This window comes from Triturus cristatus, chromosome 5_2 (genome assembly GCF_964204655.1).
Source record: "Triturus cristatus chromosome 5_2, aTriCri1.1, whole genome shotgun sequence".
In the NCBI taxonomy this organism is placed as follows: domain Eukaryota; kingdom Metazoa; phylum Chordata; class Amphibia; order Caudata; family Salamandridae; genus Triturus; species Triturus cristatus.
This window is the reverse complement of record NC_140588.1, coordinates 774,188,225-774,216,069: the sequence shown is the minus strand read 5'-3', so window position 1 is coordinate 774,216,069 and position 27,845 is coordinate 774,188,225. Positions and strand designations below refer to the sequence as shown.

At 48.4% G+C, this 27,845-nt stretch overlaps 1 protein-coding gene across 2 annotated transcripts in view; it reads right to left on the bottom strand.

Moving 5' to 3' along the window:
- WDR44 (WD repeat domain 44) overlaps positions 1-27,845 on the bottom strand; it is a 616,515-nt gene that overhangs the window by 244,267 nt on the left and 344,403 nt on the right. For both annotated transcript variants that reach the window (XM_085607883.1, XM_085607885.1), the window contains one exon: positions 24,866-24,949. In XM_085607883.1, the coding sequence (XP_085464009.1) occupies positions 24,866-24,949 (84 nt within the window). The remainder of the gene's footprint in view (positions 1-24,865; positions 24,950-27,845) is intronic.

Sequence of the window (27,845 nt, the reverse complement as noted above, 5' to 3'; positions counted from 1 at the left end):
TATTTGGTCCTCCCCTGCACATAACTCCAGTGGCAACGACTATACATCACTCTGCAATCTCGGGGTTTGTCTCAGAAAAGCAGCTTATTAGGCTTTTTGGGCATTGACAATGAGTGGAGTTCCCCCGACTGTTAATCAAAGCATACAATGCTCACAACCAATCAGTAATCTTTCAATACTATTCAACCCTCCACTACACTGGGGAGTAGGAATGAGTGTCATATATCTACAGAAAACTCTAGCAGAAAACCTATTTTAACTTTTTTTGCAGCATAAAGCTACTCTATATATATATATATATATATATATACACATTTTTATATTGTGTGCATCGATTGCAAAGCAGTACTTCACTAATGCTCCTGGGCTTTAAGAGCAAGTATTAGCAAAAAGATTTTTTAGTATGGTCTGTTATCCTAAGGCCCATTGAACTGTTTTGGCATCCAAAAACTAACGTTTTCCAAATTGAGTGAGCAGATGACTATGGCTGGCCTTTATGGGTCTGATAATGAAACATTTCAAATAAAGGAGTCCACCTTCTTACTTTCCTATTGAAGGTCTACAATACATTGGCAAAGCCAGTAGGTCTCACCTATGGGACCTATTGGCTTTGCCAATGGTTTTAGCCGTGCTGTATAGCATTCCCAATGCTGGGCAGCAAAGCTAAAAAAAGATAACAAAAAAGTTATTTTGTAGGTGCGCAAACAAGCATGTGCATGCCTACACAATGAAGCACTTTTGTTTTCTTTTTGTATACTAATAAGAGTTGGATCAGTAAAAAGAGAAAAAAAAAAGTAGCATGAGTGGGTCAGGGGAAATATCACAGGTGAGTGGAAGCAACACATGCGTTAGAAGTGGGGATCTCTAGTTGGCAGTGGCTGGCGCCAATGTCTTCCTAAGTCAGAGTAATGGGGCTACACCCTTTGATAAACCCTGCTCAACTCTGCTGTAACGTAGCACGAGCAGACAGCCTATCTCAGAGGCAGTGTGTGAAGCACTTACGACCATACACAATGGAATAGCAGCGAGTAGAAAAAACACTTTCCTAGATAGCGGTAAGAGGTTTCACAGGGGCTAAGGGATTTCTATCCACACTGCACAATACTGAAAACTCCCTAAAGAGACCGTATGAAGAAATATATCAAAAAGTGACAAAAAAGCACATCGGTAAAGACATCTCAGAGGCGGCTTGGGTGACAGTGGATAGATCTGGTTACATATAATAAATCAGTCCAACACACAGAGTTCGCTATTAAAGTAATGAGATGTCAGTACATGTGGGGGTGTGGCCAGCCGCTAAACATTGCAAATGCTTAATCTAGGGGCTCCAACACCAACCCGATTCTATCCGTAACTATCCCAACAAACAACTCGGGAGAGTCCTCCTGAATGAGTGGAACCAGATTGAGAGCGGGCTCGCCCAATGGAGCGGGCTGATTAGTGGCGGCTGGTGACATTTGAAAGTGGTGTGCGTAGCATTTCTGGATGAGTGACCTTTGGCGAGTGAGCGTAACGAGCGACCCCGACCGCCATAATGGGGGTCCAGGGGTTCTCCCATGAGAAAACTGAAATAAGGGAGGGCAATTAGTGAATTTTCAAGCAAATTTAAGAAAGCACGAAGGTTAAAAGACAATTGTGAAATTGTAGTTATGACATCAATAAATAGATTTCATATGATAATGATGTAGGTAGCTGCTCAGTCAGTATAACCACAGAACTTCAAAACAAACTTTGAGATATGAATGCGGAGTACCTCACATATTACCTTATTTATTGATATACCTTTAAAATGAAATTTACTAAGGAAATACAAGTTACAAGTTATTGTGATTTGTTGGACTGCACACAATGAGACAGCAAGGAATAAACATTAAAAGGCAGTACGGAACCCTGTAAGGAGGCATGTGTTTTGAAACTCAATTTGAAAGCATACATCAGGATTTAACGTCTGTCTATGATGTGAAAACAATGTAAAAATAACAAAGGGAGCATGTTTCACACACAACTCTAGAGAGGGTGTGTCAGTCCATCTGAGCAAATGGTAGCAAACCGGGACTACAAGCACCATGATAATACACTATGTCAATTAAAAGAACGTTACTAGAGAAGTGGTGCTCTACTGAAATGGAGTGAGATGGTAGGCAGCTCTAGTTAGTTGCTCTGTCAAACTTATACAGCCCTTGCACTCTGACTGACCGTCAATGACTACTAATGCTTGTTCTCCTGTTCATTGGCATTGCCAATGCTTGTTCTCATTTCCATCCTCAGACGCTGTCCACATGATTCCTGCCTTCACTCTCATGGTCTCTCTTTTCCACTTATGCTTTACCTCAGGGCCTTGAAACAGCCCATGCTTTAGCATAAGTGCTAGACAAGCAACCAACATGAGAGTATCCTGCCTCTTTCCTCTTCCTTTATTGTCCTTCCTTCTTCCCTTTCATGTCCTCTTTTCCCCAAGTTCCCGGTCAGCACTTACGAGCACTTGATTTTTAGGCATAAGTGCTACACAAGAATCAGCACGCAAGGGTCTCTTTTCTCTCTCTATCCTGTCGTTGACTCCCTCGTCTTCTATCTCCTTCCCTGCAGTCATTCGTCAATCGCAATGATGTTATTTCCACCAACTACTACTAGGCCCATTAGCAAACATGGAGGCCCGTCAGCCAAAGGGGCTGCAGCACCATGCTGGAGGACCCCAAGGAAGCGAAACAAAGAAAGATTCCCCAATGTGCAGGGAATAACACTCAAATGGGAGTTTACTTTACGATAGTAATGAACTCAGGGCAGTCCTCACTCCTCAGGCTATATGCGTCTTCCTGTGTGAACTGACACCTCTTCCAAGACGAGTGCGTTCGTCCGTGAAAAACGAAAACATTTGGTGGTGTGTGATTTTTCATGCACGCACTTTCGCAGTATTGCTCTGGTCACCACTAAAGTTAATTCTAATCTCACTCTCCAGAGTTCAATACGTATAGTGTGTGTGTGCACTGAAAAACGAATACATTTGGGGATGTATTGCTCACACACCACCAAATGTTCTAGTTATTCATGCACGCACTTAGAACGCGTCCGAACCTACGTTAATTACTGTCATGCACTCGCGTTCACATTTAAATACTTAACCATGATTAAAATAAAATCATGATTTCATTTTACTGATTGTTCTGTGGCACGCGCAACACGCTGCCCGACTCCATTTATTAAGTCAGACTTTATAAACGGAGTCAGGCAGCGTGTTGTGCGCGCCACTGAAGAATCACTAGAATGAAATCATTTCATTGTAGAAAAAGTATTTTTTTTTTTAACTCAATTGCTTTTAAAGCCAGTTGGTCTTCAGCAAAGCAGTTCTATTCTTCTGCAGCAGTAACAACTGTCCAGATTAACCAGCTGCATATCATTTTTAGGGAGTTTCAGGGTTTGAATGTTCAACCGCACACCCAAGTCGGAACACCCCCTGCTCATCATTCAATGACTCGTGGGTAGGGGTTGTGCGGGGGTGCGCGGGGGTGGTGGTGTTATGATTCAAATTAAAATAAACAAGCAGTGGCATAGCCAATAGGTCTCGCCTTTGGGACCTTATAAGTGTTTAGCCATGCAACAGTTGCATAACTAAATACTTATAAGGTCCCAAAAGCGAGACCTATTGGCTATGCCAAGCGGCCGCGACAGTAAATTTAATCACGGTCAAGCGTGGCGCGCGTGACAGTGCACATACACTGTATCTCTAGACTGGCCTGGTAGCACTTTTTGGAGTCCTCTCAATAAGTCTCGCCAGACCAGCGCATGCGCTGAGTCAGGCGAGACCTAAAAACTTACCTTAATGGGTCCCACTATGCCCTGCCTCAGCGCTGCTGGCCGGGTCCCGCCGCTTTTTCCCCAACAGGAAGCAGCCACCCTCCCCTCCCCTAAGCCAATCACAACGCTGCAATGGCAGTGTTGTGATTGGTGGGGACGGCGCCCAGCTGGGTGCCTAAGGGGAGGCCATTTTCTCTATGTAGCAGAGTGTGCATGACTGGTTTGGTCGCCCCAGAGAGCAGACCAAACAGTCAGTGCCCAGAACATTGGGCAAGCCACTCCTCCCCGACCCGCCCACCCCCAACCAGGCATACCATTCTTCTCGCTCCTCCCTGAACCACCCACCCTCCCGCCCCCAACCAGACATCCCCTTCTGCTTGCTCACAATGCGAGAAGCAGAAACATAAAATGGTATTTAAAATACCATTTTATGTTTCTTCTTCTCGCACTGCGAGAAAGCAGTGGGGAGACGCCCCTCCGCACTAATGGAGGAGCCAGTCTGCCCATAATGACTGAAAAGCGCCCTAATCCGCACTGGGAGTATAGCACTGACCCAGCTAAGGAGGGCGAAATGTCCACTGTGCACAAAGCTCCTGCAGACCTTCTAGAACTTATTCCGTGCGTTGACTATGTGAAGTTTGCTAAATTAAAGCACAAAGAAGGGGATAGAGCAGGGAGACTATAAACGAGGCTCATTGAACCACCACTTTAAGAGCCCCCATTTAAGACTATAATTAATCCCCCATGGACAATTGATTCAGACGCAAAACAGAATTATTTAGCCTTTAAGGAAAATTGAGAGCTATTATACGCCCCCACCCTCCCTATGGATCAATCAGCAGTGTAGGCATTTCTATCAGACCAACCCCTTCCTCACATATCTCCTGCTCATAGAAGAGATCGCACCTCAAGATGAAATTAGACAGAGTACAGTCTGCGCAAGTTAAACAAGGTGTTCCGGGCCAGGATAAATACATTTTGGTCTGAGTGGATGATCGCGGGCATATAGGGAAGTAGGTGCATTGCCAGGACCTTAAAAAGAATCTTAAAGTCCATGTTGAGCATGGAGATGGGTCTATAATCTACGACTCGGGCACCTGGGGTCATGGTTTTAGGGGGCGGAATCACAAGTGTGTCCCTCGTGTATGGGGGGAGTTGGATTACAGAGTTCCAGAGATTCGGAATATAGAGTAACCAAGCGTGATGCCAGTTTGGAGACATATGTTGAGTAAAATTACACAGTAAGTCCATCCGGTCCCGGTGTCTTGCCCGTGGCCATATTAGTAATAGCTCCCCGAATCTCCTGCAGTGTCACTGGGCCTCCCAATGTTTCCCTTGCCTTTCTATCTAGGACCTGAAGTTACAAGGGGGGGTAATAAATCTCTAACCTCCTTGGTGTAGCTGGCACAGGGGCAGTATACAGGGCTTTGTAGTAGGCCTGGAATAGGGAATTAATCTCCTCTGGGTCATGAACCGATATACCAGTTTCAGACCTGACGTGGGTTATTGGAACCCCACAAATTTCGGGTCTAATCAGCCATGCCAACAAGCGGCCAGGTCTCCCCTCCTGCCCTCTGGAAAGATATGTCTTATAGTCATGACATCTGTTAGAAATGGGGGTCACTAGTTGGCAATGGATTGAATCTTTGTCCAAATAGGGACCCTTGCTTCTAGTCAGGATAGGGGGGATACACTCCTAAAATAACCCTGCTCACCCCCTTGGTAGATTGGCACGAGCAGACAGGCTTATCTCAGAGGCAGTGTGTAAAGCATTTGTGAACACATACAGTAACAGTGAAAACACTACAAACGGACACCACACCAGTTTAGAAAAATAAGTAATTTTTATTGAAACAAGACCAAACGGCAAAAATCCACAATACAGTATCAAAAATAGGCTCTTGAATGGTAGAAATAGTTCAGCTCAATGCAAGTTGTAAATGTGACACTTTTCCAACAAAGTACCTTAGATGCGTCACGCAAAATAAACAAAAGGGTCGCAGGGAAGGCGATGCGTCAGTTCCTTGCTTCGGGGAAGGCGGCGACCTGTTCCTTACTGCAGTGCAGGGGAGGCGATACGTCTGTTCCTTACCAGAGAGGAGGGGATGCGTCAGTTTCTTACTGCGTTCCGGTTTCGATGCGACAAGATGGTGCCTCGATGTTTGGCGACGATACTGTGCGATTCGACAAAATGGTGGCTTGATGCGATGCGACCATCCAGATGAGTGAAAGTTTGCAGCCGCACGGCAGGTGCTGCAAAAATCTTCTCGCCGATGCATCAGGACTCGGTGTGGATGCGGCGTGCTTCTTCTCCGGTGCTCGGTAAAAGCGTCAGGACCAGGTGCGGATGCGGCACGTGTCTTCTCCGTGACTCGGCGATGCGTCGGGAATTGGAGCGGATGAGACACGCTTCTTCCACGTTGCGTCGATCTTCAAGCTCCCAACAACAAACTGTCTCTAAATGTCCTAAACAGAAGCAGGAACCTCTTTGCAGGTTGGAATTCCCGGCAAGGGAATTCAGGGGAGCTGGGGGTGAAGTCTTTGTATCCCTGAGAATTCAGACAGGAGGCAAGCTCAGTTTCAAGCCCTTGGAGATCTTTTTTTCATGCAGATGACAAAGCAAACAGTAGAGTCCTTTTTCTCCTTTGCTTGGCAGCAAGCAACCACTGCAGGCCAACCCCCAAACAGCAAACAGCACAGGGGCAGTAATCCTCCTTCAGCTTCTCTGGTTCTTCTCCTTGGCAAAGGTTCCTCTTGATTTCCCAGAAGTGATCTAAAGTTCTGGGATCTGGGTCCCCCTTTTAATACACACAAATCCCTGGTCTCTGAAGGCAGAGTGTGTCTGTAACCAACCAAAACCAGTTCTGTCCTCTCTGGTGCAGCTTCCTGGCAGGAGGTGGAGATAGCATTATTGAAAGCAGACCTGGCCCAGGCAGGTGAAAGGAACTCTCCTCCCCCTACTCTAAATTCAGCCCAGGTCCCATTCAGCCCAGCCCTGACTCATCCGACTGCTGGAGCCGCAGCCCTCTCCCAGTTCCTGTCACTCACAAGCCAGACTATGGGAACAGATAGCCTTGCAATAGTGAAAACGAAATTGGCAGTATTTCACTATCAGGGCATGTCCTACATTTCACATACAATGCACCCTGTCCACAGGGGTACCGTGGGGGTGACTTACATGTAGAAAAGGGAAGGTTTAGGGACTGGCAAGTGTTTGCACTTGCCATGTCGACAAGGCAGTCCCAAACTGCACACAGGCTCTGCAATGGCAGGCCTGAGCCACATTTTACAAGCTGCTTCTGTGGGTGGCACAATCAGCGCTGCAAGCCCACCAGCAGCATTTGATTTACAGGCCCTGGGCACACATGGTGCACTGTACTAGGGACTGACAAGTAAATCAAATAACCGATCATAGAATCACTAATCCATACAACAATTTACAATAGGGAGCACTTGCACTTTCGCACTGAACAGCAGTGGCAAAGTGCCCAAAGCATCTAGACCAGCAAAGACAGATGAGGCAACAGCAAAAAATGGAAGGGCGACTCAAGCCAATGATGCCAAGTCTGACCACAACTTAACCACTCCAGTTTCTCATTGTATTGGGCACGCACTTCTCGTAAGCATGCTAGGGAGAAGGCATCACTCCCTAATGTCTTGTCTAGTTTGTGTAGTCTACTCTCCAAGTTTTCCAGTTCTCTGTGCAGTTCTCTTTGCACTCCGATCGATTGCCCCAAGCAGTGTCCTCGAACTACCACCTTAAATGCTTCCCATTCCACTAGCCCTGTAAAAGCTGCATTCGTGTTAGTCAAAAAATAGGAGTCAATAAAAGTGCCTAAGGTTTCCCAGAAGGGGGTGTCCTCTAGCATTAATTGGTTAAGTATCCACAAGGGAATCGGAGGGCGTCTCTCCAGTGGTTGGTAGGTTATAATTAAGGGGCTATGATCGGAGTGTGTATGTATCAAATATTCAGTGTGTGATCGAACCACAGAGTAGTACAGCAGAAAAATAAATAGAGTTGTGTATGTAGTTGGTGTATGGGGGAGTAGAAGGAGTAATCCCTATATTCCACATGCTGTGTCCTCCAAATGTCGGTTAACCCCCAATGACTCCACCAGTCTCGAAATCCCGCTGCTGTGCGGTGGGCCTGGGCTCCACTCCAAGCAATGGTGGGAGTGAGCGGTCCAGTGTAATATACGATACAGGCTGAGAGGTCATGAAAAAAGGTCACTTGATTTTGGTTGGGGGCATATGCACTACCGAGTGTTAAGTCTCTTGCAGATTATTATCTATTTATCTGCACATACCTAACCTCATGGTATATCAAAGTATGTACTGGCATGAAAGGGACCCCCGCCTGCACCCAGATTAACATCTGCCGGGCATATGCAGAGTAAGAGGTTGCGAAAATCTGCCCTCTCCATCTTTTGCAGAGTCTCTCCACTTCCCCTTGCCGGAGGTGTGTCTCTTGCAGTAGAGCTATCTGCATACCCCGCCGCCTCAAGAACCTGTGCCCATTGTGCCTCTTTGCCGCTGAGCCCATACCCCTTGTATTGCATGTTAGAAATTTTCAAACGTTAATCATGGATGCCATGGTGAGACATTCATTCAAGCAGTGCCCCCATCAACCCTTCAGTTCCCCGCCAATTTGTTCCCAAGCAGTTAACATGATGCCACCCCCGGAAAGGTTGTAAACCAACCATGAATAAAACACTCGCAAACAGTAACCCCCCGAACCCAGCGCAGACGGCAACGGCCATCCACCCAAACTGTGGGTACAGCATCAGTCTCAGTGAAAGGAACCCCACCTTGTCAGGGTTGGTTCTACTAGGGGGAAGCCGGCACTAATGCAACACATTCTCACTTAGGTTATGTTGGCCTAATTTGGTTCAAAGCACTGAAAGACCTAGGACAGTGCCTTGAAGGGCAATCTGGCCCGAGAAGAAGTCAGAGTGGCGTTCATGTATCATGGTCCTTCAGATGCTGTCATCAGCCGTTCCTGGGGTCACATCTGGGTAGATGATACGGTCCGCACGGGAGGAGTCCGAGCCCCCAGTCCCCTTCCCTGAGTTGGAGCTCATTTCTGAAGAAGCTCCTGTGGTCTGCATAATCTCGGACACAGACTGAAGCGCTGCCTCTCTCTCCTTCTCAGTCTGTGACGAACTTGGCTTCTTCGGTGGGCCCCATTTGGATCTCCTTCTAAGTCTTTTCTGTGGTCTCTGTGCTCGGGGCACCCCTGTAAAATCTGCAGCAGGGGGCTGCCTCCCAGACTTATAGGCCTCCAGCCACTCCCAAGCCATCTTGGGGTCCTTGCAAAAATGTGTCTTCCCATCTAACACAATACGCAGATGGGCGGGGAACATCAGGGAGTACTGTAAGCCTTCCCCCCTCAAGGCTTTTTTTACCTCAAGAAAGGAAGCTCGCCTCCATTAAGTTTCAATGGTATAGTCAGGGAATATGGATATATTACAATTGTCCACAGCAAACGGGCCTTCATTCCTGGCCCTCTGCAGGAGTAGGTCCCTATCCTTGTAATGTAGGAGCCGGGCTACAACCGGCCATGGGGGGGCGCCCCGGAATTGGGGGCATGTCGGTACCCGGTGTGCCCTTTCAACGGTGTAGAATGTAGACAAACCCTTTGGTGCAACAACAGAGCACAGCCAGGATTCAAGGAAAGCAACCATGTCTCCGCCTTCCAGTAAGCCCACTACTCTGATGCTGTTCCTAAGGTTGCAGCTTTCTGCATCTTCAGCCCTATGTTCTAGTGTGCAAACCCTGTCTGAAAACTCTGCGACCTGGAGCATCAACGTTTGCTGTGCAGGGTTTAGGTCTGTAAGTGAGGACTCCACTATTTTTACCTTCTCTGTTAGCTTCTGGGGTTCCGCCCTTAGGAGCCCTGGGCCTACTGACACAGTGCTAATGTCCTGGTGCAGTGTCGCTTTAGTGTCGGCAATAGCTTCCAGTATTTTGGTCAGCTGCATCTGTACTGGGTCTGCCCCAGATGGATGTTCAATTTTCTCCTGCTTTGGGTCTGCTGAGTCATTGTCCTAGTCCAGCATTGCCCCTGCCGCTTTTGCTTTAACCTTGCCCATCATCGCCCCAGAAAGCGGAAGTCCAAGAAGGTGACCCCCACAGAGCCACCTAACAGATCAGATCAGATTAATCTCACCGATTAACCCAGCAGCAGTCCAGACTGGTATTGGCGATATTCTGGTCCCAGCGCGCCGGTTCTTCACCAGGGTCTATTACTGGGCGGGAGCATGTCCGGTGTACTAGCCCCTTTGACTCTGGGCATTTCTCTTCAGCACCGTGTCCCCCAAACTATGCAGAGATACGTGTGTGGTGCCACCCCCGGGTTGCCCCAGGTCAGTCTTGAAGCCTGCTGGGGCCATGTCAATCAACTGTTCCTGGGCATCTCACTGAGAGGCCCCGCGTTACATCTCTCGCCGGGCCTCGAGGGTATTTGGGCCACCCCCAATCAATGCGTTTCCTGGGTTGCTGCCGCTATTCATTCGGGCAGTGAAGGTGTGGTGTGCCGTTCCCCAGCCACAGTAGGTCCCCAGCCACAGTAGGACCGCGCTACAGTTCGTCGGGGCTGACACTCATCGGCAGAGCCTGTTGCCAAGGTGTGTCGGAGATGCGCAGCCCCCACCTCAGCGATCGCCAGCTCCGTGCCACAAGGCAAGTCTTCTCTGGGCACGCAGCAGCAAGCAGATCCGCCGTCTTCTGTCTCTTGGAGGCGTCCCAACCCCGCAGCTCAGAGGGTTGCGGCCGCCATCTTAATGCAGCCCTGGTCTGTTTCACGGTCCCTCGGCTGTCGGGATTCCAGCGCTCTCACAGTACCCCAGACGTCTCCCACAGCTCACTTGGCTCCCCCCAGGTCAGAGGCTTACGTGACCAGTAATGTTGGAACTGGTCCATTGAAAGTTTAGCAGATCTAACCTAGGCCGGCAAGGAGCTGTTTGCTCACATGTCCGCCATTGCTGGCAGCCAAGCCACACCCTCTTAGGGGTGCCTTACATGTGGTAAAAGGGACCGTTTGGGCCAGGCAAGTGGATACACTTGCCAGGTCAACATGGCAGTTCAAAACTGCACACACACACATACACTGCAGTGGCAGGTCTTAGACTTGGTTGCTGGGCTAATAATGTGGAGGAATAGTCAGTGTGGGGACCCACTAGTAGCATTTGATTAACAGGTCTTGGGCACACACAGTGCACTTTACTAAGGGCTTACCACTAAATCAAATATGCCAACCATGGACAACCAATTACAGAAACAATTTAAAACAAGGAGCACTTGCACTAGACAGCAGTGGTAAAGTGCCCAGAGTTCTAAAACCAGTAAAAACTAAATGCAGCACATAGTCAAAAACAGGCAATCAGAAGCAAAAATGACAATGGAAAAACACACCGAAGAGGTCTAAAATAAAAAAAACTCTTAAGCCTTACAAAGAATTGCCAATCTCTCCTTCTACACCATCCTTCATGGCTCCACTGCAGCACCTGGGTGACAACTTACTGATCTATTTTCACAACAATACAAGACTCAAAGGCAAAAATTGTGCCTCCTCCCCATGGCTTCTCACTCGTGCCTGTGCAATGGCTCATTATGCCAGTTTCATTGAATTTCCGTCTGTCCAATGCCCCAAAGACAGGAATATTTCCTCATGAGACTTAATGCTAAAGACATTAAACTCCCTCAATTAGCTCTCACGCCTCCCATCACCAAAATTGTCAGTTCCTAACTTCAGGTTGGAGACGATCCACAGAAACTTAAACAAGTCACGATTACTACACTACTGCAGAAGCCGAATATGCACCTTGAATCTCGTACCAATCATCATCTATCTTCTGAGCTTCATTGCCTAGACAAAATACTGGTGTCTCTAGTTATCCATATTTCAGCTAATTTGAAACAGCACAGCCTAGTGATTTAGAATTGGCATGTGTCCTTGAAGAGGAACGAAGACCATCACCAACATTCAAGAAAATCTACTCAACATCATGGATTAAGCAACACATTACGCTATAATCTTCCTGGATATCATTAAAGAATACTCCTTAAATGGCTTGCTACCAAAGGCAGCATCAAGAACAAGCATTTGCAATGCAATAGGTCTCGCATTTGCTAGCTTTTGAGCTATTGGTATTGTAAATAACAATGCCTTTTATTTACATGTTTAGAAAACCTGCAAGCGGTGCCTGAACCTCCACATTTCATACTAGTCCTTGCTTACAAGAAGCAATGCTGGCAGTAAAAAAGGCGCAGTTACTGCCAGCTTTGCTTCTCGTAAGCAAGGACCATAAGTAGAAAGTGAGTGTTTACGCACCGCTTGTAGGTTTTCAAACACATAATTAATAAGCATTGCCATTTACAATGCCAATAGCTCAAAATCTCACGAATGCGAGACCTATTGCATTGCAAATGCTTGTTCTTTACTCTCTTGCTCTTAGTCTCTGTCTAGCATACACCAACATTCCAAAGCAGGCAAGTGAGAGATTAAAAACAAATTGTCCGTAGAATGCAGTTTCCCTATTGACTTAGATTGAAGGCAATCTGTCTGCATTGGGTCTATTGGCATGTATGGTGACAATCAGCATTTCATTTTTCGCACTTTAAAAGATAGTGCATACAAAAACAGAGTTCTAAATTCTGTTTTTGCATGTGCTATGTAAAACTACCAACAATTAAACGTGGAGGCCTGTTACACCCGCTAAACAACCTCTCCAAGATTTACGGTCAAGGCACTCTGGCACAGGATATATTTCGGAGCTCAAGCTGCCTCGCTTCCAGCAGGCAGGAGAAGCTTTGAAATAAATAGGCCTTAGGTAAGAGGGGGTGTCAGTTTGCCGTTTCCCCTGGGCTGGAGTGCTTGTGATGTGTGAATAGTGACTCTAGCTGTTTACTCGCTCTTGCTGCTTATGTGCCGTTAGTGTGGTGTTGCGGTCTAGTTGACGGCACGCTAGGCGTGACGTCACCGGACTTCCGGCGGCGGCCATCTTAGGATCGGCATTAGCGCGCCGATTTAAACAGAGGACGGAGCTCCGCACCGGCGCTCCTGCAATAGCGATCATATTAAGAAATAAATCCCTCAACATCTAAGCAGTGTCTGAGTCATCTGTGGTGGGCATTGCCAGGGAGTAAAGGGGCAACATTACAATGGCGACGAGGAGGTGAAACGGCCCAGCGCTGCCTCTGAGGGTGAGTGCCTCGTGCCTGCGAGTCATCGACGCCCACAGTCACCACCCCTGATCAGCAGGAGCGCGGCAGTGTCGCGGAGAGTGGAGGTAGAGCGCTACACGGCGGACCAGCCCCTCCAGAACCAGAATCCGAACCGTAGCAGTCCCGCAGCGGAGGGGACCGCCCCAAGAAGAGCCCACGTGGTGAGGTCGCACACATCGTGGCGGGGGTCACAGGTCGACACGCGAGCGGCGGCGCCACGGACCAAGGCGACGAACCAGACGCAGGGAGCCCAGACAGCACCCAGGGATCGAGTGGCTCGAGTCCTGTACAGCGGCGAACGGAGGCAAGAGGAACGATGAGTGCCTCATCGACGGGCCTGCCGAACCCGATACCTTTCCTCACGAAAGCAGGGGTTCCGGACATGCCATGGGAAGATTGGAAACCGTATTTCTTGAATTTCTTGTTCGCCCTGGAGGAAGAAAGTGGTGCTGAGTTCTCGAGCTCACGCAGGAAGAGGATGCTGCTACACCACTTAGGCCCAGCAGGTCAGAGGGTTTACGACGATCTGGTGAAGGTGGCGCGGCCCGCAGCGGACGACAACGTATTTCAACACGCGATCGACGACATGGATGCCCACTACCGCCCATCTGTGTGTGTAGCCGTCGACAGGTACAACTTCTACCACAGAGCGCAACAGAAGGGGGAGACAATCGACCAGTATGTAGCGGCGTTACAAAAGCTGGCCCTAACGTGCAAGTTCGGGGCCTTCCAGGAAGAGCTAATCAGGGACCAAATAGTAATGCACGCAGCGAACGCGTCCATCCAGGATAAGCTGTGGGCTCACGGAGACGAACCCCTCAAAACGTTAATAGCCATGGTGAAGAAGGCAGAAATGTCCAAGAGATGTGCGGAAACAGCAAGGAAGGACCGATACCCTGAACAATCAGTGTGCAAGATCGAAGAGCGGAAAGGCCACGAGAGACCGACGACGGCGGAACAGCACGGCACACGCCAACAAAGGAAGCCCATGTCCCGGGGCGCGAAGCAGCAGGCGCAGGGACAGGGAAGCGCAAATGGGTGCTACAGGTGCGGCAGCGAAAGGCATGCCGCCAATGACAAAGGGTGCCCAGCGTTCCGGGCCAAGTGCACGTACTGCGGGCTGATGGGGCACTACGAGAGAGTATGCCGTAGGAAGACGTCAAGGCAGCAGGTGAAATACGTGGCGCAAGAGGTGACCAAGGAAGAAGAGCAAGAAGGGCAGGAGGAAGACGAAGAGATCCTGATGATAGACGACCAGATCTTAGGGATTGACGGCGCAGTCGACAAGAAACCGAGGTGCGCCATGACAATAGGAGGCGTCGAAGTCACCATGGTCGCAGACTCAGGGTCCCCCTACACGATCATAAAGAGGAAGATATGGGAAGAGGACTTCGCTCCTGCCATAACACACCGACTGCGCCCCACGGACATTCACCCAGTGACATTCACAGGGGAACCCATACCCATGGTAGGATATTGCCCCCTAATGTTCGAGTTCATGGGCAGGACGTGTGAAGGGAAACTGTACGTGGCGGAAAAGGGGCCCTCAGTGTTGGGATGGAAGGATCAAGGGAAGTTGAAAATAAAGCTTAACCCCGGAGGCCGCATACAAGTGCTCATGATGGAGGACGACCCCAAAAGGGAGGCAAGGCAGTGGAAGGAGGAGTTCCCCGAAGTCTTCAGAGACGACATTGGGAAGCTAACAAAGTTCACCCACAAGATAAACCTCAAAGAAGGGGCCCGACCAGTGTCCCACAAAGTGCGAAACATCCCGTTCCGCACCAGGGAGGCAGTGCAAGAGGAACTGCAGAGACTGGAGGACAACGGGATCATCGAAGCCATCGACAACGCGGAATGGCTGGCCCCATTAGTCGTGGCGCAGAAGCCGAACGGGAAGGTGAGGCTATGTGTGGACCTCAGGGAACTCAACAAGAACATTGTAGTGGACAAGTTTCCTCTGCCCCGCATCAACGAGATGTTAGCTAAGACCAAAGGCGCCAAGTGGTTCTCCACTGTGGACTTAACATCCGCGTATCACCAGATTGCACTCCACAAATCGTGCAACCACCTCACGTCATTCATCACTCCTTTCGGGTGCTACAAATTCCTACGCATGCCGTTTGGGCTCGCCTCGGCAGCGGCGGTATTCCAAAAACTGATGTACCGCCTGTTCAACAAGATGGAGGGGGTCCAGTTCTTCCAAGACGACATCCTGGTGATGGGCGCCTCCACGGAAGAACACGACCGGAGGCTCGCTGGTGTCTTGACGGTACTGGAACAAAACGGGCTCACTGCCCAGTGGGACAAGTGCAAGTTTGGACTGGGGAACGTCACGTACCTGGGGCATGAAATCAGTCAGGAAGGCATAAAACCCAAGGCATCCAACGTAGCTGCCATCAGAGACGCGCCCACACCCGCCAGCAAGGAGGAGGTACGGACATTCTTGGGGATGGCTGAGTACTACAGCAAGTTCGTATCCCACTTCGCGTCAAAGACACACCACCTGAGGGCGGTCCTGAAGGAGAAAACGGCGTTCTCATGGAAGGTGGAACAGGAGAGAGAATTCGAAGAGGTGAAGAGAGAAATTTGTAGTGCCATACCCATCCAAGGGTTTGACCCCACAGCCCCCACGACCCTGACAACGGACGCCAGCGACCGAGGACTCGGAGCAGTGCTCACTCAACAGTCAGCGCGAGGAGAGACAGCGACCATCAGCTTCGCGTCCCGCACACTGGCCGACAATGAACGCAAATTCAGCGTGATTGAAAAAGAGATGCTGGCAGTCGTGTGGGCGGTGGAAAGATTCCGGCAGTTCCTGTGGGGGGGGCGGTTCCTCTTGCGGACAGACCACAAACCCCTGATCAAAGTGCTCACATCCAATGGCCACGAGCACGCTACCCCAAGAATAGCGAAGATGACCCTGCGTCTCCTCGACTACGTGTACGACGTAGAGTACATCCCAGGCACCAAGAACCGCGTGGCGGACTACCTGAGCAGGACGGCAGCGAAGGAGTCGGCGGAGGTGCAAGACACAGAGAAGTGGGCCGAGTACGCAGTGGCGTTCATGAGCGATCACGAAAGAGCGATCAGCAAGCAGGAGTGGGAAGAAGAGTATGGGTCTGATGAGAAGGTGACGGCTGTCAAAACATACGTGACACAGGGGTGGCCGGAGAAGAGGCTACTTGGAGAAGAACTGAAACAATACTGGGAAGTCAGGGAAGAACTGTCGCTGGGGGACAACCCGTGTTTCCTATTCCGAGGCAACAAAGTGGTGCCCCCGAGGGCGCTAAGGCCTAGAGTAGTAACCTTGGCCCACGAAGGACATTTGGGCATCGTGAAGACGAAGGGTAGAGTGAAGGAGGATTATTGGTGGCCAGGGCTGGATCTCGCGGTGGAAAGACACGTCAGAACGTGCGAGCAATGCAACAATGCAGACAAGACGCAGAAGGTGCTGCGCCCACCGCTGGGCCGCTTTGACTACCCGGAAAACCCGTGGGAGGAGATTTCCATAGACGTTCTAGGTCCCATACAAGATGCCAGTGGTGACCAGAAGTACCTCACCGTGGTGGTGGACAGGTACTCGAAGTGGCCAGAAGTCCATGTGGATGATAACGCAGAGACTGACACCATCCTGGGATTCCTCACGGAAGTTTTCATCAGAGAAGGGATCCCCAAGGGGATCCTCAGTGACAACGGCCCACAGTTCACTTCCACCAAGTGGGAGGCCTTCATGGACAGGAATGGGATAACCGCCAGGCACACACCGGTCTACCACCCTGCGGGAAACGGAGCAGTAGAGAGATTCAACAGGGTGATAATGGGGTCAGTGCAAGCAGCTATCGGTCAGGGAGCAAGCTGGGAGAAAGAACTCAAGCGCATGCTATGGGCGTACCGGATAACTCCCTCGTCCACAGGCTACAGCCCATTCCGCATTCTGAGAGGAAGAGAACCGTTCACCCGAGACAATGTAGCATGGAAGAGGCTCACGGTGCAGAGTCATTGGTCACCGGCAGTGGTGCGCAGAAACTTAGAGAGGGCACAAGCCGTTTACACGAACTACTACGACGCAAGGCATAACACCAAAGAAACAGCCTTGGAAAAAGGAGAGTGGGTGAGGGTGAAACTACCCTCACCGGGGAAGAAAGGGGACAGCAAATTCACCCCCCCCTTCCAAGTCGTGGAACCCTATTCCACATCAGCATTACTAAGCGACGGGAAGATCTGGGCACAAGATCGGATGGCAAGGTGCTCCAGAATCGATGAGACTGAGCGGAGTGGGGAGCTGGACTGCGAGGCAGGAGCCAGAGCCACCCCGGTGGGGACAGGCGATAGTAGGAGACCAGAGAAAGAGGCAGGAAGTGTTCCCAAGGGACCCGGGAGTCCACGAGGAGGAGAAGTCGAGACTCCGCGACGGGATGACCGAGGGACTGAGTTGAGTGAGAGTGAGCCCCTAGAAGTGCGTGGGGAAGCTGGTCCGATGAGGGGGGGAGATACCCCGACCGCAGGCGCAGGAGGTAGGAGAACACGCTGCGGAAGAAGAGTGATGCTCCCCAGGAGGTTAGAGGAGTTCAGCCTAGACCACAAGTAAGACTGTTTGTGTGTTAAGGGGAACAGTGACTTTGGTGTTGTAAAGGGAGGAGATGTGGTGTTGCGGTCTAGTTGACGGCACGCTAGGCGTGACGTCACCGGACTTCCGGCGGCGGCCATCTTAGGATCGGCATTAGCGCGCCGATTTAAACAGAGGACGGAGCTCCGCACCGGCGCTCCTGCAATAGCGATCATATTAAGAAATAAATCCCTCAACATCTAAGCAGTGTCTGAGTCATCTGTGGTGGGCATTGCCAGGGAGTAAAGGGGCAACATTACAGTTAGTTCTGAAGCTGATGAGATCGTGATTTTAGTGCACACTATTTCTTTGTACTTTTAATAATCTGATACTGCTATTGTTTTACAAACCTGATATTGCTTTTTAAAATTGACCGCTTACCTGCACTCTCGCAATAAGGAAACCACCGGAATCCCGGAGGGACAATCTAGGCCGCCATCTTGGGAAGGGCGCGCTCTTGTACTGGGGGGTATTTTGCTATAAAACATGCGCTGCGCGGACGCGAGCGCCTGAGGTGAGAGGGGGTGTCAGTTTGCCGTTTCTCCTGGGCTGGAGTGCTTGTGATGTGTGAAAAGTGACTCTAGCTGTTTACTCGCTCTTGCTGCTTATGTGCTGTTAGTTCTGAAGCTGATGAGATCGTGATTTTAGTGCACACCATTTCTTTGTACTTTTAATAATTTGATGCTATTATTTTACAAACCTGATATTGCTTTTTAAAATTGACCTCTTACCTGCACTCTCGCAGCACGCAACCACCGAAATCCTGGAGGGACAATCTAGGCCGCCATCTTGGGAAGGGCACAGTCTAGTAGTCGGGGGCTACTTTGCTATAAAACATGTGCGCTGCGCGGACGCGCTGCTGGCACCCCGAAGGCGCGCCTAAGGCAAGCCCAACTGCGCCCGTCAGCGTCCCGGAAGCGGCCAGCTCCAGCCATGCTGCCTGTTTTCCATCAGATGTGCCTACTGTAGGGGTCTGGAGTCGCGAGGAACTGGGGTCGATTGGTGCGTCTTTGAGTTAAGTGCGACCATGTATGGGCAGTGCTGGATAATATTTCTAGCATCTGTCCGACCTGTAATTATCGTTTTATCCATACTGTGGGCTTTATTCCCATACCCAGTTATGTTCCTTCTGCCCCTTTGACTGTCCAATGTATTCAAGCTACTTTAATTTAACGCGCGGTCCATGGCTAAACATGCTTCTGACATCTTTGAGCTGCTGGTAGATAGCCAGTTAGATCTGCAATTTATATCAGAGACCTGGCTTAATGAGTGTTCAGGGTCGGTCATCGCCTTGGCTATCCCTGCAGGGTATAAAATTGCCAGGGTTGACCGCAAAACAGGCAGAGGAGGAGGGGTTGCAGTAGTCTTCAGGGAAAATTGGACTCTTACTCAGGTACAGTCACAGGATATCAGGGAGGGGGAAGCACTTGACTTCGCCCTTACTATTTCCCCGCATTTTTTATTGGGGGCCACGCTGTTATATCGTCCTCCTGGGCCGGAGATCTTTTTTAAAGTCTTTGATGAAGTTATTGTACCGAGAGCCCTACACTACTCTAATTATCTACTGCTCGGAGATTTTAATATTCACTTTGACTGTAGAGAGGCCTCCGACAGACGTGCTCTTAATGATTCCTTGGATCTTGCTCAGTTGACCCAATGGATTAATTCCCCTCCCCAAAGTGGGGGCATACCATTCATGGGGTCTGTTCCAACTTTCTTTTAGTTGTACAGGATCCTCTCCCTGTCTCTTGGTCCGATCATTTTCTAATTCAATTTTCATGGACCATTAAGCCATCCTATTCATCTACGAGGACTTCGGAGGCTAGACCTCCTCCTCGTATTGAGCCTGCGGACCTGGGCAGAGTCCTTACAGATACCTGCCGGGGTTCTCTGGGGGCCTGTCGGAAGCTGTTGGCAGATTGAATAATTGGCTGTCTAGAGCAGTGGAGCATTTTTCCACACCTCTGGGTCATAAAAGAGCGATAAAATCTCCGTCCCAACCCAGGTTTTCAAATTAATTAAAGGAACTAAAAAAATCCTGCAAAAAGCTTGAACGTTGTTGGAGACAGGCCTACTGTCCGCTAGCCAAAATAGCTCTTAGGAAGGCTCAGAACAACTATTACACCATGGTCAAGCTGGCCAAAGGCCACTTTTACGCGGAGCGTATTGCTCAATCAAAAAATTATTCAAAGAAAATCTTTGCAATCGTCCAAAGTTTCCTGAATCCATGCACTCAACAGCTGGCTACGCCCATCTCTAACGACTGGTGCAAGCAGGTATCGGCTTTTTATTGATAAAATTCAAGCCATACAGGATATCTTTTGGACTGCTATTCAAATGCAGGCGATCTATTCGCATCAGACAGTTGTAGACTTTGATCCAGTCCCCTCCTGTTTGAATGCGTTTACTCCCGTCTCGCTGTCAGATACTCTGGCAATACTTAAATCAGGCTCTCCTACGGATCCCTGCCGAGCCAGGTTACTGGCGGCAGTGGCAGAGGTAGTTAACCCTGAAGTTAGCAAAATTGTCAGTCTGTCCTTTCTGACCGCTACGGTCCCACCTGAGTGGAAACAGGCAAAACTCCTCCCCTTGCTAAAAAAAACCTTCATTAAACCCCGCTACCCGGGCTAGTTATCGCCCAATCTCACTTCTCCCAGATTTGGCAAAGGTGTGTGAGAAGGCCGCTCACAAGCATCTCTCTGAGTTCGTTGAGACTTCTGGGGCCCTCCACCCCGCCCAGTCGGGTTTCAGGGCCTCACACAGCACCGAGACGGTCCTGGTTGAGGTGGCGGAGGCTATTAGAGAGTGCCTGGATGCCGGCGGCCGAGCGGCTCTGGTGCTATCTCTCTGCCGCGTTTGACACTGTGCCACACCGCCAACTTTTGGCGCGGTTGTCTCACATCGGCATCTCTGGTCAGGTGTGGGAGTGGATTGAATCCTTTCTAGCGAATAGAACACAACAAGTATGGCTGCCTCCTTTCTCCTCAACACCGAGAAGTCTGGCTACAGGGGTTCCTCAGGGCTCAACATTGAGCCCTCTTCTGTTTAATGTCTATATGACGCCGCTCATTTATCTGGCGGAGGAGCTGGGTGCTAAAATCATAGCTTATGCTGATACCCAGCTCCTCTACACGTGGAAGAAAACTGATTTTTCCCTGATCACTGCCAAAAACTGTCTTGCGGAAGTTTTTAAATGGTTAGCGCAGGCCCAACTGAAATGCAACGAGGAGAAATCTGAGGTGCTCCTTTATGGATCATTCCCCCCGCATTTCAGCGAGGACATTTGGCCGGTGGGTTACCCCATGCCTAAATCAATGGGGAGCCTGGCAAAAAATGTGGGGATATGGTTCAGTGAGGAACTAAGATTTCTGCCCCAGATCAATAAACTAGCCGGTGTGTGCTTCGGCACACTGAAACGTCTAAAGAAGTTTCTGCCCTATTGCCCAAAGTGGCTAAAGAAATGGTGACCCGTGTCTCATCCTTTCACGTCTGGACTATGCCAATGCTCTGTACATTGGTCTTCTGGCATATCAGCTGCAAAAGCTGCAAATTGTCCAGAACGCGACGGCTAGAGATTTACTGGGTAATCCTGGCAGGTCTAGCGCTAGGCAGACTCTACGCGATTTGCACTGGCTCCCGGTTGACCAACGTGTTTTGTTTAAGGCTCTCACGCTTGCTCACGGTGCTCTCTACAAGGCGGGGCCTCAGTACCTTAGGAGACGTTTTACGTTCTATGTGCCGCCCAGACATTTATGCTCCACAGGTCAATGCCTCGCTGTCGTACCCAGGTACCACCTGGCTAGAATGGGAGGCAGCTCCCTCTGTCAGAGCGGCCATGGCTTGGAATGCCCTGCCCTTCGAGCTTCGGAACATCGGCGACCTCAGGCTGTTGAAAAAAAACATTTAAAAACTTTGTTATTCAAGTAATCTTCCAGCCGGGTCAGCTCCCCTCTGTCTCCACCATTTGGCTTCCGCGCCAGGACACTTCCGAGTAGCTATGCACGCGCTATAAATGGAGTTTAACATTACATAACAAGTCTCCCGCCTGAAGTGGGAGGGTCGGTATGTTTGGCCTAGTTTCCTGGACCCTGTCTCGCTGGAAGAGAGAGAGAGATAGAGAGAGAGATAGAGGCCTTTCGATTAAGGGAGCGAGGTGACTGGCCGACAGAGTAAACTAGGCGAGACCTAAAAAGGAACCACTGATGGCACACCTCTTCTCAAATAGCGCAACCAGAATCTGGAACTCATTACCTCCTAAAGTAACCACTTCTGTAACGACTTTCAAAACAGACTTGAAAATCCTTCTCCTTCAATAATATTTTAGCTCAGACACTGCAATCAACTCTTGGCACAGACATCTACTCTACATTAACCTTTTGAAGCTGTACATACCTCTTCTACATTCTGTTTTATTTACTGATCTATGAAGTTGTATTCTCGACCTTTGTAATGTTTTCTTCTTAAACCATCTCTAACTTCCACGTAACTAAATATTTCTCTTGTTAAGCATTCTATCACCTTTGGCTAATGTCCGCGCTATATAAATATGCACAGATAAATAACTCCACTGTTGCACTCCACCCTTTTTGGCATGGGGGTGGGGCGCGACCTAGCAGGGAAAAGATATCATGTATGATATTGTCATTGTTATGGAGCTGCCCGGGCTTCAACTGGTTGGGGGAGGGGGGATTAAGCCATGGCTAGAGTTGTACTTGAAGCAGGAAATGTATTTCGGAAATGTGCTATTAAAGGACAGTGATAGCATGGGTTAGCCTGGGTCCCGTCTGTGTCTACCACCTCCTTCGACTCGAATATGCATTCTAATGGCCTAAATTACCTCTCATATCTCTCTGCCTGCTCGCTGATAACCATGCTGCTCTGAAACAGAGCTGCGGGCATGGAGTCACTGCTGCTCCGATAGGGCCCTCCAACCTGTTCCTCCATCTTCGGGATCGGGGCACACCCTCACGCACGGGGCAACTCTCTGCTCCCACCAGGCACACTGGTGTAACGGTGTTTGCGCGCCGCTGTTCAAAATACCCACCCACAATACCTTGCGACTGGGTTTATATAAATGTCACTTTATGTGCTCGCTGAGTTGGCGGCGCTTAACAGCGATGAAATATGAACAGTCGGAAGCAGATATTTTTCAATTATTATCCATTGAACGAACGTGCAAGTAGTCTCTTTCTGTGGGTGTTTGGACTAACTTAAAGGTTGGAGAGTATTGTGAACTACGTATAGAGGCTTACAATAAATATAAATAAAGATTTGCATTCCGAATTTTAGTTTAATTAACAATGCTGTTCTTGGAGTAAAATGCGCATCTTTTGCTCCATTGTGTCTTTCAAAATATTTTTTAACACATTGCGCTACAATGTTCGCCTGCAGGATGGATAAAAAGCCACCAAAAGATGGCCGTCTTATTCACAAACAAGTTATAATAGCAGAAGCATTTCTACTCCGCCCGTGCAGCCCGAGCACTCTGGCGAAAATGTTCGGGTGCGTGCGTGCACACCTGTCCAGGCGCGTGCCCATCGCCTGTCCAGGTGCGTGCCCATCGCCTGTCCAGGCGCGCACATGTTTTATCTCCCTTCGCGCACCAAACCCACGACAATAGAGTCTCGCCAAGGCGAAGCAGCTCATGCGCTGCTTTCGCTAGGCGAGACCAAAAAGGGACACTTGGCTCTTCTCATTTCATTCACTTGTCTTACCAGTGTGAATTGACACCTTCCTGCCCAGCATCACAAAAGTAGTTCCCCAAGGAACAACTCTCACCATAATCCTTTGGAATATCTACATGATACTGCCTGCAAATATCTTCAAGAGCTTTAACCTGGGCTGCCAGACCTATATAGATGGCACCCAAATACACTGAGCCTACAAGGATCTGGCCAATCACCAATAAAACTTGGATTGACAGCAGAGCATCGAAAACTGCATGCATTCAAATTGACTCCTCTAAGAAAGATACTGCTTTTTTTCCAAGGTGATGTGCATTTGCTCCCATTCAATGGTCTCCATTTCTGTTGAATTACCCAACTCCTTTTCAAAATGTACCCAGTCAGGATGTTCTCAATAATATTAGGTCATTGATCCTCAAGGGAAAAACTTCACAAAAACACTTAGTAGCACTTGCATGTTCTTCAACCAATCCCACCTCTGCTGCTCAGTCTCAAAAGATCTCACTGATGCTTGCCGTGGTGATCTTTAAAGAAGATTAATGCAATTGAGAATAAATGGGAATCCTTGCAGGACGATAGCTAAACTGTAAAAAGTTCAAAACTACACTGCTTGTTTCATCCTCAATATTGAACACAATGACCACACTAGTCCTGCTTTGGTGCCACATAATTGACTTCCAAGAATTCTAACTATTGAGTTCAAGACCTACTGCTGAGCTTCATCTCACCTCACAAAACCAAAACTACACAGAGCTGAACCGACCACCCAAGGCCAACTACAAGAAATGGTCTTGCTGTACACCGAGTAAGATGCAAACCCTCTGGAGGCAGATCACTATATGCTCAGGGCACCTCCTTCAGGAACTCACTTTCATTTGCTCTAATTCAGCAAATCCACAAAACTCAACTATTCCAATAAGCTTTTGCTCTGCCCCAGCTGATAATTAGACTTCTGAGTTCCTGTTATATTCTTTGACTGCCATTCCAACTGACAATCGTTCTAGTCACTTTTTGTAATCTCACTCATGAAAGCAATAGGAAGTGATCTCTGGGCTGACCGAGAGATAGTAAATAGAATGAATAAATAAATACATGAGAAGGCATGACGTTCATTTTTTAAAAATTAACATAAAATACCTGCATATTTATAATGAATGCAAGTGCGGGCGTGGAACTTGTGTCAGCAAAATACAATTCTTCACTTTTTTAATAAAAAAAATAAACACACATGGTATATTCTTCATAACGCCAGACCGTACTATATGATACTCTTGAGTAAAACATTCCAATAAAATAGGAGTATCAGAGAATGGTCCTGCTACATGACAAAAGGGCAACATTTGATGTAGGGAAAATAGGAGCATTGAACACTGTTAGCACAAAGTACATGCAACCAAACAGCAGTATGCTACAACAACATAAATTAATATAAACATGATTCGCAAAGCTGCTGTGGGTTGCAGAGATAAGTTACACACATGCATTCAAGTATTTCATCCAGGATAAAGGTACTGTTGTAACACAGCAAATTTTAAATAATGAAGAAATATATACTCACGTTTTTTGTTTTAACTTTCCACCATCAGAATCCATTTGTTGTGGGTGAAGTTTATCCTCATCATCTGACTGTGCAGCATCATTACTATAAAAAACACAGATCGTCGAAGTCAAATACTACTGAACAGTTACATATGGTGCATAATAGTTGGTCCTTAAAATAACAAAATGTGACTCAGGCCCTCGTTAGTTGAATTCCACTGACATTTCTCTACTGCCCATCTCACTTCTGTCATTCTCAAGAACACCAATTATACCTCCTGAAGACAAGCATTTGCAATGCAATAGGTCTCGCATTTACGCGAGTTTAAGCTATTGGCATTGTAAATGACGATGCCTTTTATTTATGTTTGAAAAACGAAAACACAAATAAAAGGCATTGTTATTTGCAATGTGAATAGCTCAAACTCGCGTAAATGCGAGACCTATTGCATTGTAAATGCTTGTTGTTCCTTTCACTGTAGCAGTGACCTGGTTTGTTTTTAAAAAACATAAGAACTTTGGCCTCACGCTGTTTGTTCATTTGCATCTCACTGATGCTGGGAATAAAGAGATTGCAATCTTTACTGCCGATCTTTACTGCCGTGCGGCCCGCGAAAGTGAAAGCAAACGAGTGCTTTCAGGCCTCCAAATAGTGCGCGCGCCCGGCCGGCGCACATGCACTGTATTTGGTGGCCTGAAAGCACTCGTTTGCACTTCCAGATCCCCCATTTACAAAAGCTCTCGCGAGAGCAGCGCTAAAGCGCTGTCTCAGGCGAGACCTAAAACGTATAGTTTTTTACCTGTCGGTGTAGTTTTGCAGCTTGAAGACTTTCTGGATTCACTATGCTGTGCATTATTCCGCCACCTTGTGGTTGGGTCCGGAATCGTAGTATTTTCGCTCTAATTTTTTTCGTGGCCCAGGTGGGCGGCGACGTCCTACCATTTGGTGTCCTTCGTGACACCTGCGGAAGCTCCCACCTTTGGTCGCCATCTTCGGATTATTTTTTCTTGTCTTGTGTTAATCTTGTTTTCTCTGTTACTTTCTAAAGTCTTGTTCCTTTTAAATCCCTTTACTTCTGTCTCATCTTTCTGGCGGAGGAGGGTGGGTTCGCTAGTGAATCCAGTAAGTCTTTAAGCTGCAAAACAACACCGACAGGTAAGAAACTATACGTTTTGCAGCGTTAATCTTTCTGGATTAACTTTGTAGCGGTTTGCCCTTATTGTGGTGGCTGGGTGGAAGATGAGCACTGGTTACTGAATATGTGTTGTAAGACCTTTTGTCCCACTTGCGCTTCTTTATTCATCTGGCTATCCACACAGTAGTGCTTAGTGAACGTATGCACTGAAGACCATGTTGCTGCTTGGCAAATGTCTTGGATGGGTGTGTTCGCTAGAAACACAATTGTTGATCCTTTCTTCCTTGTTGAGTGAGCTTGAGCTGCTCCTTGTAACTGTTGTCCTGCCTGCTTGTGGCAGAGCTGGATTGTCTGCACAATCCTTCGTGAAATGGTATTCTTGGTGACTGGTCGTCCCAAAAAGCTGCTTGCATAGGAGACAAAGAACTGTTTTGTTTTCCTGCACTCCTTTGTCCTCTCTACATAGTGCATTACAGCCCTTCTGGCGTCTAGTGTGTGTAGAGCCCTTTCTGTTCTTGTGGTCGTTTTTTGAAAAAAAGTTGGTATTTGGATTGTCTGATTAATATGGAACCGAGACACCACCTTTGGCATGAAGGGTGGGTCCGTCACCATAACAATCCTTTCCTTGTGTATTTGTAAGTAGGGCTCTTGGATTGTCAGAGCTTGCAACTCACTTACTCTTCGTAGTGACGTGATAGCCACTGAGAAGGCCGTCTTTAGTGTGAGCATGTGCAGTGTAGCCTTGTGAATAGGTTCAAAGGGTGCCTTCATCAATTGAGTTAGCACTACGTTGAGGTTCCATGCTGGTGCTGGCATCCTATTTGGGAGGGCTATTCTCTTTGCCCCTTCCAAAAATCTCTTTACCACTTAAAAGGTGAAGAAACTTTTCCCTGTTTCTCCTCTTGTGTAGGCCACTACCGCTGCCAAGTGCACCCTAAGGGATGTGTAGCTTAATCCGATTTGTAGCAGGTGTGTTAAGAACCTTAGTACTATCGATTCCCTTGTGGCCTTTCGTTGTAGTTTCTCCTTGATGCACCATTGGGAGAACCTTTTCCATTTTGCTACGTAGCACTTTCTCGTGGTAGGCCTCCTTGCCTCCCTGAGTACTGCCATAGTACTTGCTGGTAGTTTTAGGTGTGCAAACTCTAGGTCTTCAGGAGCGATGCTGCTGGGCTGAGACCCTCTGGTTCTGCGTGAAGCACCCTTCCATACTGCATTGTTAACAGGACCTTTCTTCTTGGGAACCTGTGTGCTGGTTCTTGTGCCATTTCCACTATCTGTGAGAACCAGGATTGCCTGGTCCACTGAGGTGCTATCAGTATTAGTGTCATGTTGCTGATTCTGCATTTGCTGAGTACCATGTCTATCAGTAGTATCGGGGGGAAAAGCATATGCAAATGTCTTTGACCAACTTATCCATAGCGCATTCCCTTGGGACCGATGGTATGGTTGCCTGGATGCGAAGTGTTGGCATTTTGCATTCTGGTGTGTTGCAAATAGGTCTAATTACGGAGTACCCCGTTTCTGGAAAAGCTTCTCTATTTCCTGCTGGTTGAGCTCCCATTCGTGTGATGCAGACGTTTGCCTGCTGAGTCGGTCTGTCCTTCCCCGGGAGGTGTATTGCTAATAGGTCTATTTTTAGTGGGATGGCCCATCTCCATATTTCCTGTGCTAGCCCTGATAGTGCCACAGATTATGTTCCTCCTTGTTTGTTGATGTAGAATATGGTGGTTGTGTTGTCTGTCTGGACCAACACCCTGTTCCCGTACAGCTCTTTCTGAAAGGCTTTTAAGGCTAGGAACACAGTCTTTAGCTCAAGGAAGTTGATGTGTCTGACCGCATCTTGCTGCGACCATGGACCCC